The sequence below is a fragment of the Elaeis guineensis genome, chromosome 1, assembly GCF_000442705.2.
Source record: "Elaeis guineensis isolate ETL-2024a chromosome 1, EG11, whole genome shotgun sequence".
Taxonomy (NCBI): Eukaryota; Viridiplantae; Streptophyta; class Magnoliopsida; order Arecales; family Arecaceae; genus Elaeis; species Elaeis guineensis.
Genome location: NC_025993.2, coordinates 110,460,119 through 110,473,776, shown reverse-complemented (window position 1 = coordinate 110,473,776; position 13,658 = coordinate 110,460,119). Strand labels below are relative to the sequence as shown.

At 44.9% G+C, this 13,658-nt stretch overlaps 1 protein-coding gene across 1 annotated transcript; it reads left to right on the top strand.

Moving 5' to 3' along the window:
- The first annotated feature begins 10,818 nt into the window (after positions 1 to 10,818).
- Positions 10,819 to 12,028, top strand: LOC105038688 (uncharacterized). Its single transcript, XM_010914567.2, has 2 exons — positions 10,819 to 11,396; positions 11,521 to 12,028. Exons 1-2 carry the CDS (start codon positions 11,081 to 11,083, stop codon positions 11,535 to 11,537), a joined length of 333 nt encoding a protein of 110 aa, XP_010912869.1. The 5' UTR covers positions 10,819 to 11,080; the 3' UTR covers positions 11,538 to 12,028.
- The last annotated feature ends 1,630 nt before the right edge of the window (positions 12,029 to 13,658 follow it).

Below are 13,658 nucleotides of genomic sequence, written 5' to 3'. Positions count from 1 at the left end.
ACTACGGTCAACCACATGGGCATCCCACGGGCCGCAGCCCCGTGTGGGCATCTTGGGCCGTGCCTGCACGGGCAACACATGCCTGGGCCTACCACATGTTGGGCCACACCCGCTATAGGCTCGCACCCCTACCTGGGCCTGCAGGCATGCTGGGCCGTGCCAAGTCCACGAGCTAGCCCATCTTGTAGGCCGTTCTTCACATGGGCTCTTTTCTGGGCTTCTCCTTGACGTGGACTTCACTGTGGACTTCTTGTAGATCGAATTTGAGGTATTTTTTTCAACAATCTTTACCTCGAATCGATATTCGGCCTCCTCTTAATCTGAAGAGCTTTCTGAATGATCTCGCCCCCATGTCTTGTGGCAAACACCTATTGATCATAGATGGACAAATATGAGAGTCGAAGCAGGTCACTCGATCCCATCTCTACTGTATACTGTGCTCTTCCTAACCTGAGACCTATTCAGGGTAGTCTCCTGTGGTAATTGAAATTTCACCTTGCGATATCGCCTCTCATCTTTTTGAGTCTCGCATCTTGTGCTCGATCCACCTCCACTTGGAGCTCTATCTCGCTCTGTGCTCCCTCTGGCTCTTGAAGCTTTACCTCGCACTGGGCTCTCAACTAGCTAGTACTATCTTCTAGTCCTCTTATTTTCCTCCAATATCACCCTATCATCGCATAAAATCTTCAGGATTCCATCATCAGCTACCGTCCTATAGCCATTTGAATCCAGTCTGCTCAATGAGATAAGATTCTATCTGAAATCGGATATATATTGGACCTTCTTCAATCTCTTCACTGCACCATCATATGTCCTCCAGCTAACTATTTTGGTGCCCTTGATCGCACAGTTTGATCCATCTGATAAGTGAACAGTGCCCTCACTACTCTTCAGAAAGTCAAATCACTCCTCTCTGCAATATACATGATAGATGCATGCAAAATCTAAAATTCACTATTGAAAAAAAATAGATACCTTGTTAAATATCATCAAAATATCATCCTCTGACTCGCTATTGACCGTCACTGTAGTAGCCCTCATCCAATCTCTTCATTGTGGGCAATCTCTGGCTAGATGTTCCGACTTATTATATCGATAACATCTGATCTTACTCAAGTCCCTCTCTCTGGACTTGGATCGTTCTCATCGCGATCTCCTATTGCTCTGTCTGCCACCACCTGTTTCTCTAGAAACCATTTAAGCTGAGCTACCACTGCTTAAGCTCGAAACTAGATTTTTCTTTCTGAGAATCTCATTCTGAAAAATCACTATGGTGACCTCGTCTATCTTGATGGTGCTCTTTTTCACTAGAAAAGCAGTCAATAAGGACTCATACGAAGGAAGAAGCGACGCTAGCAAGACTAACACCTTGATCTTCTCCTCAACTTTCTCATCAATGCTGAGGAGATCGGTGAGGATTTTTTAGAAGTGGCTGAGATGCTCCTGCACACTCTATCCCTCGATCGTCCGTAGTTGGTAGAACTACCTCTAGAGGAAGAAAGTGTTGGTAAGGGACTTTATCACGTATAACTCTTTGAGCTTCGATCATATTACCATAAAAAAAGTCTCACCAAACATATGGATCACCACATCATCTACTAAGTACAAGCAGATCGTACTCACCACCTATATCTGGAGCCACCTCCAATCCATCATCTCCATGATAGCCGACATCTCCTCGCACAAGAGAGCATCGATCAACCCTTACTAGATGAGCACGTCCTTCACCCTCGCTTGTCACAAAAAAAAATTACTCTTTCCATCAAATTGATTGATCTCCATCTTGATTGCGCTTGTCTTTTCTATCTTCTTCAATCTTGATCATCACTACCGTAACTTGCACTCTTGCACCGCCTAGCTCTGATACCACTTGTTGGGCAGGATCCAATACCACTCGTTGCAGAAGAAAAAAAGAAGAAATAAAACAAGAAACAATCAAATATGTAGATAAGCCAAAAGGCTCGCCTTCACGGGGTATGCAAGCTGCACAATGAGAAAAAAAAATTATAAGAGAAGATCACACCCTCAACCCTCATACATCAATCCCTCTTTCTCAACAAGAAGCACTCCCTCACAAAGCTCTCTCACTAGGTGACCCTCCTGAAACATCGCTGTCTGCTGCCTGAAAGTCTGCCCCAAGCTCCTTACTTCTGCTTTCTGTCGTCGTCTATCTTCAGAATCTACTGCCTGCTGCCAAACTCTACTATCGACTGTTGCTTCTCAGGGTTCTCTATCGATCATGCTATCACTACTCTCCTCTGTTTGCTGCCACACGCCTTTTAAAGGCCTCAAATCGATTTTCATTTGGTAACAGAAGCTCATCAAGACTCAAATAACCCTCCAGACCATCCGATCAAGACTGCAACATCTCCTGGCCATCGGATCTCACATCCGCACGAATGAACAACACTATAGATTGCTTATAGACTGTGAGAATCATGGGGAAATGGTGCCTGATCCATGATGGACCATGCGAATCATCGAGAAAATGCCATGTGGCCGATGGACCGCGATAAACCGCGTGGGCATCCCACAGGCCGCGCCCCTATGTGGGCGTCTTGGGCCACACCTACTCGCAGGCTGTGTGCGCGCTCGCACGTTGGGCCGTGCGGGTGCCTGGGCTGCGCGCGTGCCTGGACTCACCTTCGTGGGCCCCATGCGCCTGGGCCTGCCATGCGATGGACCATGCCCAGCTACAGGCCTACATGCCTAGTTGGGCCCACGGGCATGCTGGGCCATACCCAGTCCACAGGCCAGCCCCTCCAACAGGCCGTTCTTCACATGGGCTCTTTTCTAGGCTTCTCTTTGATGTGGACTTCACTGTGGACTCCTTGTGGGTCGAATTCGAGGTATTTTTCTCAACACTTGGGGGAGTTAGAAATGCAGCCAAAGCTTCATGCCCTCCTCAAAACAAGAGGAATCCTCGAGTATCCACACATATCTTGGCAGTCCACTGCCATGCCAAATATCACACTTTCCGATCCTCTCGATATCATGCCACAGCTATGTCGCTTCTTGACAAACTATTGCTCCCTTGATACCCCAACAAGGCATCCACCTAAACTCCATCCAGGGAGCTCCAAAGTATCGAGCAACATAGTAAATTTTGGCCATGCCAAATCCTTCACAGCATCATGCCACACCCATGCCAGCACCCCCTACAAGATGCCTGCGACTAACCCATGATAATTCTCCCCCACTCAAGCTGCCGATGCCCTCTTCGACGTCTAAGCCATTGCTTGAATATTAGTCCCCACGACCAAAATTTCATTATAGCCACTACAATCTTTGGTTCCTCAAGTTAAAGCCCCATGACCTTGATCCTTTCTCCACCACCGAGAATCCATCATCCACACCACACTGACTCTTCCACAGAATCCAAATTGCTTCAAACTTTGACATCAGCCTCTGCTTCTGTCATCCTCTTATAGTCTTCTGAGCTTCAAATGCATGGCACTCCTTAGACTCTTCCAAGGCTTAACTCCCGATTGTCTCAATCTGAGAGCGGCCACTACATCCTTTAAGCTTACTGTGGTTTTTTGACCATCAACTTCAACTGAAACTTTGTAGCACTCCTCGGACTCTTCCAAGGCTTTACTTCTGATTGCCTCAATCTGAGAATGGCTACTGCTTCTACCAAAGCAAAATCTAGGCTAGCAACAAAAAATGGCATTTCTTGGACTACATCCAAGGCTTAACTCTTGCCCATCTGGATCTCAGAGCGGCCCTCCACATGAATCTCCTCTGGCAACTCACCTCCAAATGCCTAGCCTTGCTTTGTACCTATCTTGTGGCCCTATGGTAATTCCAATTTTTTCTATTCAACACCATGCCTTTGGATCCTACTATACATGGGCACTGGGCTGTGCTTGACATGGCCCGGCCCAGATCCATCGGGCCATCATCCAAACAGGCAATGCCAGACACGACCCATTTTCTCCGAACCCCGGTCTGGCACGATCCTAGGCTCGAGGTCTGGCAAGCCATGCCTAGTACGGCCCGTGGCCCATTAGATCCCACAGGACTTGATGGGCGGCCTTTTTTTATTTTTTATTTTTTTAAAAAAAATTGGCTCAAATAGGCTATGCCAGGCACGGCTTGTTTAAGCCTGTTACGAGCTGTACCAGGCACGGTCTGTTTAGCACCATTACGGACCATGCCTAGCACGGTCCGTTTAATGCCATTATAGGCCAGGCTCGATCCGTACCGACTAAATCTTTTTTTTTAATTTTTTTAGGTTGATAATTATTATTTTTGAGATTTTTACTATTTTAACCCCAACAGCCATAAAACAGCTAATTTGAGGGGTATTTTGAAAAAATAAAAATATTAAAATCTAAATGAAATGAGTATTAGGACAGGATATGTCCTATACATAACTTAGCTGTTGTATTTGATCCACATATTAAATTAAGTGATATTTTGATTTTACTTGATGTATATTATGAAAACATGAATCAAGATCCTGAATCCGCTAAAATTGATGTAAACCAATATTGAGGGAGCAATGGTTCACCAAGGAGTGGCATAGCCATGGCATGATATTGGTTTACGTCAATTTTAGCGGATTCGCCAAGGAGTATCGAGCAGTATTATAAATTTTATCCATGCCAAATCCTTCATAGCACCATGCCACGCCCACACCAACACCCCTTAGGACACGCCTGCGGCTAAGCTTGTGACAGCTCGACATCTTGTTGTATAAACAATTGTGCTTCTACATAATCATGATCAAATATAAAAATTATATGCGATTAAGGATGGAGAAATTATAGAAAAACATCTAAATATTATAACTCCGAGACCCCTCTTAGGGTCAATCAATTAATCGGGGTTTATCTAGACATCTAAACCCTCTAATGGTCCATAAGAATTCTACGAAGAGAAATTCATGAAGAGAGAGAAAATTATAGAGAGAGAAACTAAAAAAAAAGTAAAGAAAGGGGGAGAGCAAAAGGGAAGAGAGAAATTTTCTTATTTTTTTATTTATTTTTCTTTCTTTCTTTTCTTTTTTTTTCTTTCCTATTTCTTCTTCTTCTCTTTCTCTCATTTTTTTCTTTCTTTTTCGTTGAAATAGGAGAAGGGAGGAGATGGTTTTGGTTGGCCACATCTCTCTATGGCATACCCCATCGGCAGTAGAGACCCCATGGCATTGATGGTGGCGGCTCCAGCCCATGGTAGTCTGAGCACAGCCCTGTCCGATGGTAGTAGCCTACTCAATGGAAGGATAGAAGAAGATAAGAGTAGGGGAAGCCCTACTCATGGAATCCGGCCACTATCCATCAGCGCTAATTCCCGTAGAACCAAAAAAAGAAAAGAGAGGGTTTAATAGCCATATCTCATCTCCTTAGAAGGTTTTTTGGTCCTCTTTCCAAATAAAAACGACAGTGGCTCTCAGAAATATTCAGCAGAAATCTAAAAAAATTTCATGAATTTCACTGACGATTCATCTAAGATTGGGTCATTGAGCTAAAAAGAAGATGGTTGACCTATTTATAATCAAGATCCAGAGCATTGATGAGCCCTAGATCTTTCAATCCTTGCCAAACTCAAGGAAAGGAGGCTAACTCCCATCGAGAGTCCTCTCCAGCACGTGAGGTTCAAAAACCCCTTTTTTTTTTTGCTTCTTTGTTTGCTTTAAAATTCGTGTGAGGTAAAAAACGAACCAGGGTCCTTGCATAAGCTGGCCTTGGGTTAGCAATATTAAAATTGATAGCTGTAGAGATAATTGAAATTTTAAATCACCAACCAGAAAGTGCAAACTGGTTGAGCTTGTAAGTGTCATACCAGATACTTGGTCCAAACCTGGCTTTGCAACAATTCATTATCTCAACAAATCATCGATGGGGCTTTATTCGTTTTTCTTCTCTGCACCTGTTTGAATTATTGAATTAAAATTGTTATGGGATTCTTAAGTTGGGTTAGTATTACCAGCAAAATCCTAATATTACAGATTGGGCTAGATCTGTATTTATAAATATCCAGGAGTGGTTTTAGAGTAAGCTGGCCTAAATCCCATAAGGGAAAAAATAATTTGCTGAGATGTTTTTTCTATTCGAGCCAGCTTATTCCAAAGCATATTTATAGATATAGGGATAACTTAGCCTGTAGCCTTATGATTTCGCTAGTTGTATTAGAACAACCCATAAATTTCTTCAAATTTTCAATCCAATCGTTCAAACAAGCATTCATAAAGGAAACAAAAAAAAAAAAAAAAAAAACATCATTGACCAAACTTTACTCTTCATGCCTTGTTTAATTTTATGGTCAACAAGCATTTGAAGAGGTACATACAGAATTGGACATAGTTTGTGGCACTTCACCTCCTCAAGAGAAGTTGTTGATCCACGGAAGCCAAGATTTTCAAAGTCTTCCACTCTCTCCGGTCTAAGCGGGGTTAATTAGTTGAGTCTTCCATGTCGGTCAGTTTCCCAAAGCTTACGGCAAGCTCGCAAGAACCCACAGGCTCAACTTTTTGACGCAAGCTTTCAAGGTCGTCTCCTGAGCGTAAGCAAACAATATTAACATGAATCATCACATTCCACCGATCTAAGAGTCCATGGATAACCAATCAATTCAAAGCCCATAAGACTAACTTACAAGATGGAATCCTCTGCGGTACTCAAAAAGTACTACAGAATGCTATGCATGATTGGGCACCGTCTATTATAAGTTTTATCCAAATATTTGAGGTTTATAAATTCTTTTTTTTTAGTATTTTAACACACACGCGTAAGTTAGTGTAGCCGTCCATTCAGATGACGTCCAATCATGCACAACATCCTACGGTACTTTTTGAGTACCGTAAAAGATTTGCATTAAAAAGATAAGTTACGGAAACCCTCCAAATCTAAGCCCGTCTCTCCTAGGTTTTTTTTTATCTAATATTTTAATTCATAACATTAATCTTAAATGGAACTTAAATACCACATTAAAAAAAATTTAAAAAAATGATTAAAATTATCTTATATAACATAAGGAGTGCTTAGTTCATGACCGAAATCGAAATCGGAATAGATTATAATAGAAATCGAAATAACTAAATCTCCTGAAGCATGTAATTCATAACCAAAATTAGAATCGAAATGAAAATTTAAATCCATAGAAAAGAATGGGAATTGAGCTTTAGATAGATTGAGTCATTCTCATTCCATCCTAGAATCAGAAGAGACTGTCCACAACCAAGTGGTTGGAATGAGACTCATCCATTTTAATTTCCATTCCAAACCTCCATTCCCCCCAAATAATTACTCCCAAATAATCATCCAAACTAACGGTATCTTCCCTCCACTCTTCATATAAGATAAGTAGTTTCAGTAATGCTATCAATTTGTTGGGTGGATGTCTGGTCAGGACACCACCTCCCAAGATCTTTTCAGTACCACGCGATGCAGCAGGAAGAAAGAAGAAACAAAACAAAAGGAAAAACAATCACAATACGTGGATCAGCCACAAAAGGGCTCGCCTCCACGGGGCATGCAAACTTCACTATGAAAAGAAAATTTTACAAGAGGAGACCTCACCCTCAACCCTTGTACACCCAATTCTCTCTCACATAAAGTTCCCCTCACAAAAGCTCTCTCTCTCTTGGAGACCCCCCTGAACCCCTGAAGAGCCTGGCGACCGCTGTCCAGGAGCCTCCTGCTCCTTCTCTCACAGCGCCCTCGCCCCTCTCTCTCTCCTCTGGTTCGTACGGCGGCGAGAAACCGAACCCGCAACCCTCTGTTTCGTCACAGGCCTTTTTAAGGCTTAAACATAGGTTAAAACCTGATTAGAGAGTGATTAGGAGTCCTAAACAAAGCAAAAAACCCCCCTGGACCGTCGGATCAAGATCGGGAGCCCTCTGGGTCGTTGGATCGCGCTTCGGTCCATGGAATAGTGCCGTGGACCGCGAGAAACGTGTGGGAAATGCCCACGCAGTCCACAAACCACGCCGTGGACCACCCGGTCCACGGTGGACCGGGGCAAGGGGCCAGCAGGCCTGGGTCGCGCGTCCCGGGCGGGCCTGGGCCTGGGTCGCGCGTCCCGCGCGGGCCTGGGTCCCGCATCCCGCACGCCGCCGCCTGCGGCCGCGTCGCTGCCGCCCGCCGCCGGTAGCCGGCGGTCCTCCGCCGCCTCGATTGTCGTGCCAACTTCGAAAGCTCGTATCTCCTCCATCCGAGCTTCGATTCAGGTGATCTTGGTCTCGTTGGACTCCGTTTTTCATCGCGAACCTCGCTGTGGGCTCAATGTGGGCTGAATCTTGAGGCGTCAAATCCTAACAATCTCCACCTCGACTCAATATTCGGCCTCCTCCAAACTCCGAGAGCTTCTGGATCTCCTCGCCCCCATGCCCTGGGGCAATCGCCTGCTGATCATGGATGGGCAAACATGGGAGTCAAGCCAGGCTGCTCGATCCCATCTCCGTCGTATGCTGTGCTCCTCCTGACCTGAGACCTACTCGGGGCATCGTCCTGCGGTAATAGGAATCTTACCTTGCGACATCGCCTCTCGTCCTCCTGAGTCTCCTGTCTCGTGCCCGATCCGCCTCCTGAAGCTCCACCTCGCTCTGGGCTCCACCTGGCTCCCGATGCTTCACCTCGCACTGGGCTCCCCGCCAGGTAATAATATCCTCGGCTCCCCTTCTTCCCCTCCAGCACAATCCTATCGCCGCGTAGCACCCTCAGGATTCCTCCACCAGCTACCGTCCTGTAGCCTCTCGAATCCAGTCTGCTAAGTGAGATAAGATTCCGCCTGAAATCGGGTATGTATCGGACCTCCCCCAATCTCCTCACTGCACCGTCATGTGTCCTCCAGCTGACCGTCCCAATACCTCTGATCGCACAGCTCGATCCATCCGGCAGATATACAGTGCCCTCACTGTTCTCCATGGAGTCAAACTGCTCCTCTCTGCAACACACATGATAGGGGCATGCAGAATCTAATATCCACTACTGGGAAGAAGCAGATACCTAGTCAGATATCTCAAAGACATCTCCATCTAAATTACTGCCGGCCGTCGCTACAGCAGCCACCGTCCGATTTTTAAGTTGAGGGCAATCTCTGGCTAGATGCCCCAACTCCTCACACCGGTAACACCTGGTTTTGCTCAAGTCTCTCCTGGACTTAGACCACCCTCGATGCGATCTCCTATCGCTCCGTCTACCGCCTCCTGCACCTCCAGAAGTCATCAAAGCTGAGCTATCGATACCTGAGCTCGAAGCTGGGTTCTCCCTCCTGAGAACCTCGTTCTGGAGTATCGCCGCGGTGACCTCGTCCATCTTGATAGTGCTCTTCCCCACTAGAAGAGCAGTCACCAAAGACTCGTACGAAGAAGGAAGCGACGCCAGCAAAACCAGCGCCCTGGTCTTCTCCTCAACGTTCTCGCCAACGCTGAGAAGGTCGGTGAGGATCTTCTGGAAGTGGCTCAGATGCTCCTGCACGCTCTGTCCCTCAGTCATCCGCAGTTGGTAAAACTGCCTCCAGAGGAAAAGAGTGTTGGTGAGAGACTTCGCCATGTACAACTCCTCGAGCTTCGACCACAGCACCGTCGGGGAAGTCTCGCTCAGCACATGGATCACCACCTCATCCGTCAGGTACATGCGGAGGGTACTCACCGCCTGCATCTGTAGCCGTTTCCAATCCCGCACCTTTATGGTGGTCGGCTTTTCATCGCACAAGAGAGCATCGATCAACCCCTGTTGGATAAGCATGTCCTTCACCCTTGCCTGCCACAAGGAGAAATTGCTCTTGCCATCAAACTTGTTGATCTCCATCTTGATTGTTCCTGTTTTCTCCATCTTCAGTCTTGCTCACCACCACTGCAATCTGCGTCCTTGTATTGCTTTGCTCTGATATCACTTGTTGGGTGGATGTCTGGCCAGGACACCACCTCCCAAGATCCTTTCAGTACCACGCGATGCAGCAGGAAGAAAGAAGAAACAAAATAAAAGGAAAAACAATCACAATACGTGGATCAGCCACAAAAGGGCTCGCCTCCACGGGGCATGCAAACTTCACTATGAAAAGAAAATTTTACAAGAGGAGACCTCACCCTCAACCCTTGTACATCCAATTCTCTCTCACATAAAGTTTCCCTCACAAAAGCTCTCTCTCTCTTGGAGACCCCCCTGAACCCCTGAAGAGCCTGGCGACCACTGTCCAGGAGCCTCCTGCTCCTTCTCTCACAGAGCCCTCGCCCCTCTCTCTCTCCTCTGGTTCGTACGGCAGCGAGAAACCGAACTCGCAACCCTCTGTTTCGTCACAGGCCTTTTTAAGGCTTAAACATAGGTTAAAACTTGATTAGAGAGTGATTAGGAGTCTTAAACAAAGCCAAAAACCCCCCTGGACCGTCGGATCAAGACCGGGAGCCCTCTGAGCCGTTGGATCGCGCTCCGGTCCACGGAATAGTGCCGTGGACCGTGAGAAACGCGTGGGAAACGCCAACGCGGTCCACAGACCGCGCCGTGGACCACCCGGTCCACGGTGGACTGGGGCAAGGGGCCAGCAGGCCTGGGTCGCGCGTCCCGCGCGGGCCTGGGCCTGGGTCGCGCGTCCCGCGCGCCGCCGCCTGCGGCCGCGCCGCTGCCGCCCGCCGCCGGCGGTCCTTCGTCGCCTCGATTGTCGTGCCAACTTCGAAAGCTCGTATCTCCTCCATTCGAGCTCCGATTCAGGTGATCTTGGTCTCGTTGGACTCCATTTTTCGTCGCGAACCTCGCTGTGGGCTCAATGTGGGCTGAATCTCGAGGCGTCAAATCCTAACACAATTTAACTAGATGAAACGTGGTTCTGCAAACTTTTATGTAGAAGTATGATAAACATGTACATTAGATTAGGGTTTTTACCAAAAAAAAAGACATGTACACTAGGGTGAGGGTTTGTAATTTATCCTATAAAATAAAAATAAAAAGCTTTTGTCAAACTTTCAGACTAAGCTGCCTAGCATATGTTTCTCTTTAGACCCAATGACTTCCACCAGCTGCCAGCAAAACTCTAACAAAAAAGCAACAAAAAGAGCCGCGTGACAGGCCAAACACTAGCTATATATATAAGGTGGAAGAGTGGTGTTAGCTTGTGAGAAGAGTGAGCTAGAGATTAAGAAATGGAGAAGAGTTCAAGAGCTGTAGCTCTAATGCTAGTCTTGGTGGTGGTGGCGGCAGCGGCAGTGATACCCGTGCATGCGGGGATGAGCCCAGCTGCATGCAAGGCCGAGCGGCGGGTAGGTATCAATGCATGCAAGGCAGTGCTATATGGGCAGCTGCCGAGCCCGCAGTGCTGCGAGCGGGTGCGAGTGAGCCATGTCGAGTGTGTGTGCCCCCTCGTCACTCCCAAACTGGCTGCTCTCGTCGACGTCGACCGTGCCATCAGGCTCATCGAAGGGTGCGGCCGGCGGGTGCCGCACCACTTCAAGTGTGGCAGTAAGTTTCCTTCCATATGGCATTGCTAATTGTTGAGTCTTCTCTTGCCATCTAATGAATGAAGGCAATTTATGTATATTGTCTGCTTGGTTGGTTGTTGACATCATTTGTTGGTTTTGTGTAGGTCTCACTACTCCTTGAACCTGTGATATTAGAATAAGTGCTGATTTGGGAAGGATTGCTGGTCACTAGTATCACTAAAAACTTCTTGTGCTGTTTAAAATATGTGGTATTAAGGAGAGGAGAGGTCATAAAAGAATTGTTGTTACTGTAATGTCCTCCTTTCTCTATGTAATAATAAATGTCCTTCAAGATATTAATTGTTATGACGCTTTCAGCACGTAATTTAATGAAAGAAGCTCTACTATTATAATGCCAGTGCTGGTGTCTTTGTTTTAACAAAGGGCGAGCAACTTTTTGTTTTGCCATCTCTTTTCAGTGTTTTTTAGCTTTCCATTTTTTTTTTTTTTCAAAAATCTAAAGTTGCCCCTCATCAGTGCCCTATAATCCGGTACAAAGTTATGTTGTTTGGAAAAATGAAATGGAATAAAATGGGAAAGGCGGTTTTGCTGAGGCTGGACAAACTCAATTACAATGACCATGATCCACATTAACATATCATTAACACAATTACCTTCCCCCTCCCTTTGTGTGCTTTTGAGTCTCGAAACTGTCGTGCAAAGAACAAAGATTAGTGTCAAAGGTGAAAATTTCTAAGCCGGATTCGCCAACCCATCCAAAGTCATCTGAAACAACAAAAAATAAATAAATAGATTTGGTTGAGGGTCTTCATAGTGGATTGGTGGTTGGGTAGGCTAAGATCAACCTAATTTTAGATTCGCCAAGGGACCATCATAGATTGAGCAAACTCTTAAAATCAGTCCACAAACCTGTATATGGTAGAGGTAATTTTGTGCTGCACCATGACCCTTTTGACAATTGGTTTATATGTTTGAACAGTAATATATATGAAGGCCAATCTTGCTTAGAGGCGTGGAGAAATCACCTCCTTAAAAGTGTTATTTTCGAATATAAGAAAGAACAAGAATGCCTTTAGATACAACTAAGTCCCTAAACTGTCTCAAGAACTTAAGAAAAAGACCAAGATAGGAGAAGAGAAATATCGTTAATATCTACCTTAAAATATTTATAGAACATGAACAGTCACAACGGCTAGAAAAGATAGTTATATTTTTCAATAGTTGTGACTATTGAGAAATAACCGCCACCTGAAAAATTACAACTTTTAAAATTAATTACTGACTTTTCTGATTCCGAAAATTAAAAAAATAAATGTCTATGCTAGTAAAATTCAAGTTTCAAATACTATCATTAGATAATTAAATATATACATGTACATGGGCTTCAACAAATTATACTCTCAGTCAAGCCCATATTAAAAAACACTTTCACAAGTTCCATTCCTTCCGACGTGGGACTTTTCTTTCTCCCCATCATTACAATCTACACTAACATTATATAATTAGAGAGGCTACAAAATTAATGATTAAGAGAATGACTACCGCATGGCAGAGAGAAGAAATGAAAACAATCATAGGATTTATTGCATTTTCTTCTCCATTTTAAATTTTTTATCATTTTCTTAATTTATTTTGAACCCAAACTTACAGCCATTATATTTTTCTCTATTATATTTTATTTATTAAGATATGTAATTTACAAGTACTAATTACGTTGGCGAGTTACATATGACTTCCTATGAAATAAACTTGGATTATAAATGTATTAAATATTTTGATCTAACCCAAATCCGATCAATCACCACCCTTACCTACCAAGATTATCCCCCAGTAGTCTTTTGGAGAGCTAAAAAGAATACACTGAAGAAACAAATCAAAAGGAGTCAGATTCTTGAGTTTCAGAACAGTTTCTAAATCCACAGCTTGCATTACATGGAAATGAGAAGATTCATGAATATGCTACTACTTCGGCTTCCGGCATCCTTAATAACATACAATCCCTACGTAGAACGTAAATCCATCAGTCACATTTCTTTCGAAAAACCCTGCATGTAATCACCATAGTTGGATCTATGGATTTTCATGTGAAAATAGACTCGCCCAGTGGAGTGAACCTCCCGGGTAGCCCACAGAGTTCACCTACCCATGAGTGACCCCTCAAACCTGAGTAAAAAAGCTCAAGATGAAATGGCAATTACCGGCCTGTTACGCTAGAAATTTAAATCAAGTTGATACAAGACCATCACTAAAAATCTCAAAGTCAAGCATTTTCCAACGGATG

Excerpts from the sequence above, each read along its gene's own strand:
- LOC105038688 (XM_010914567.2), top strand. The coding sequence starts at position 11,081 with ATGGAGAAGAGTTCAAGAGCTGTAGCTCTAATGCTAGTCTTGGTGGTG.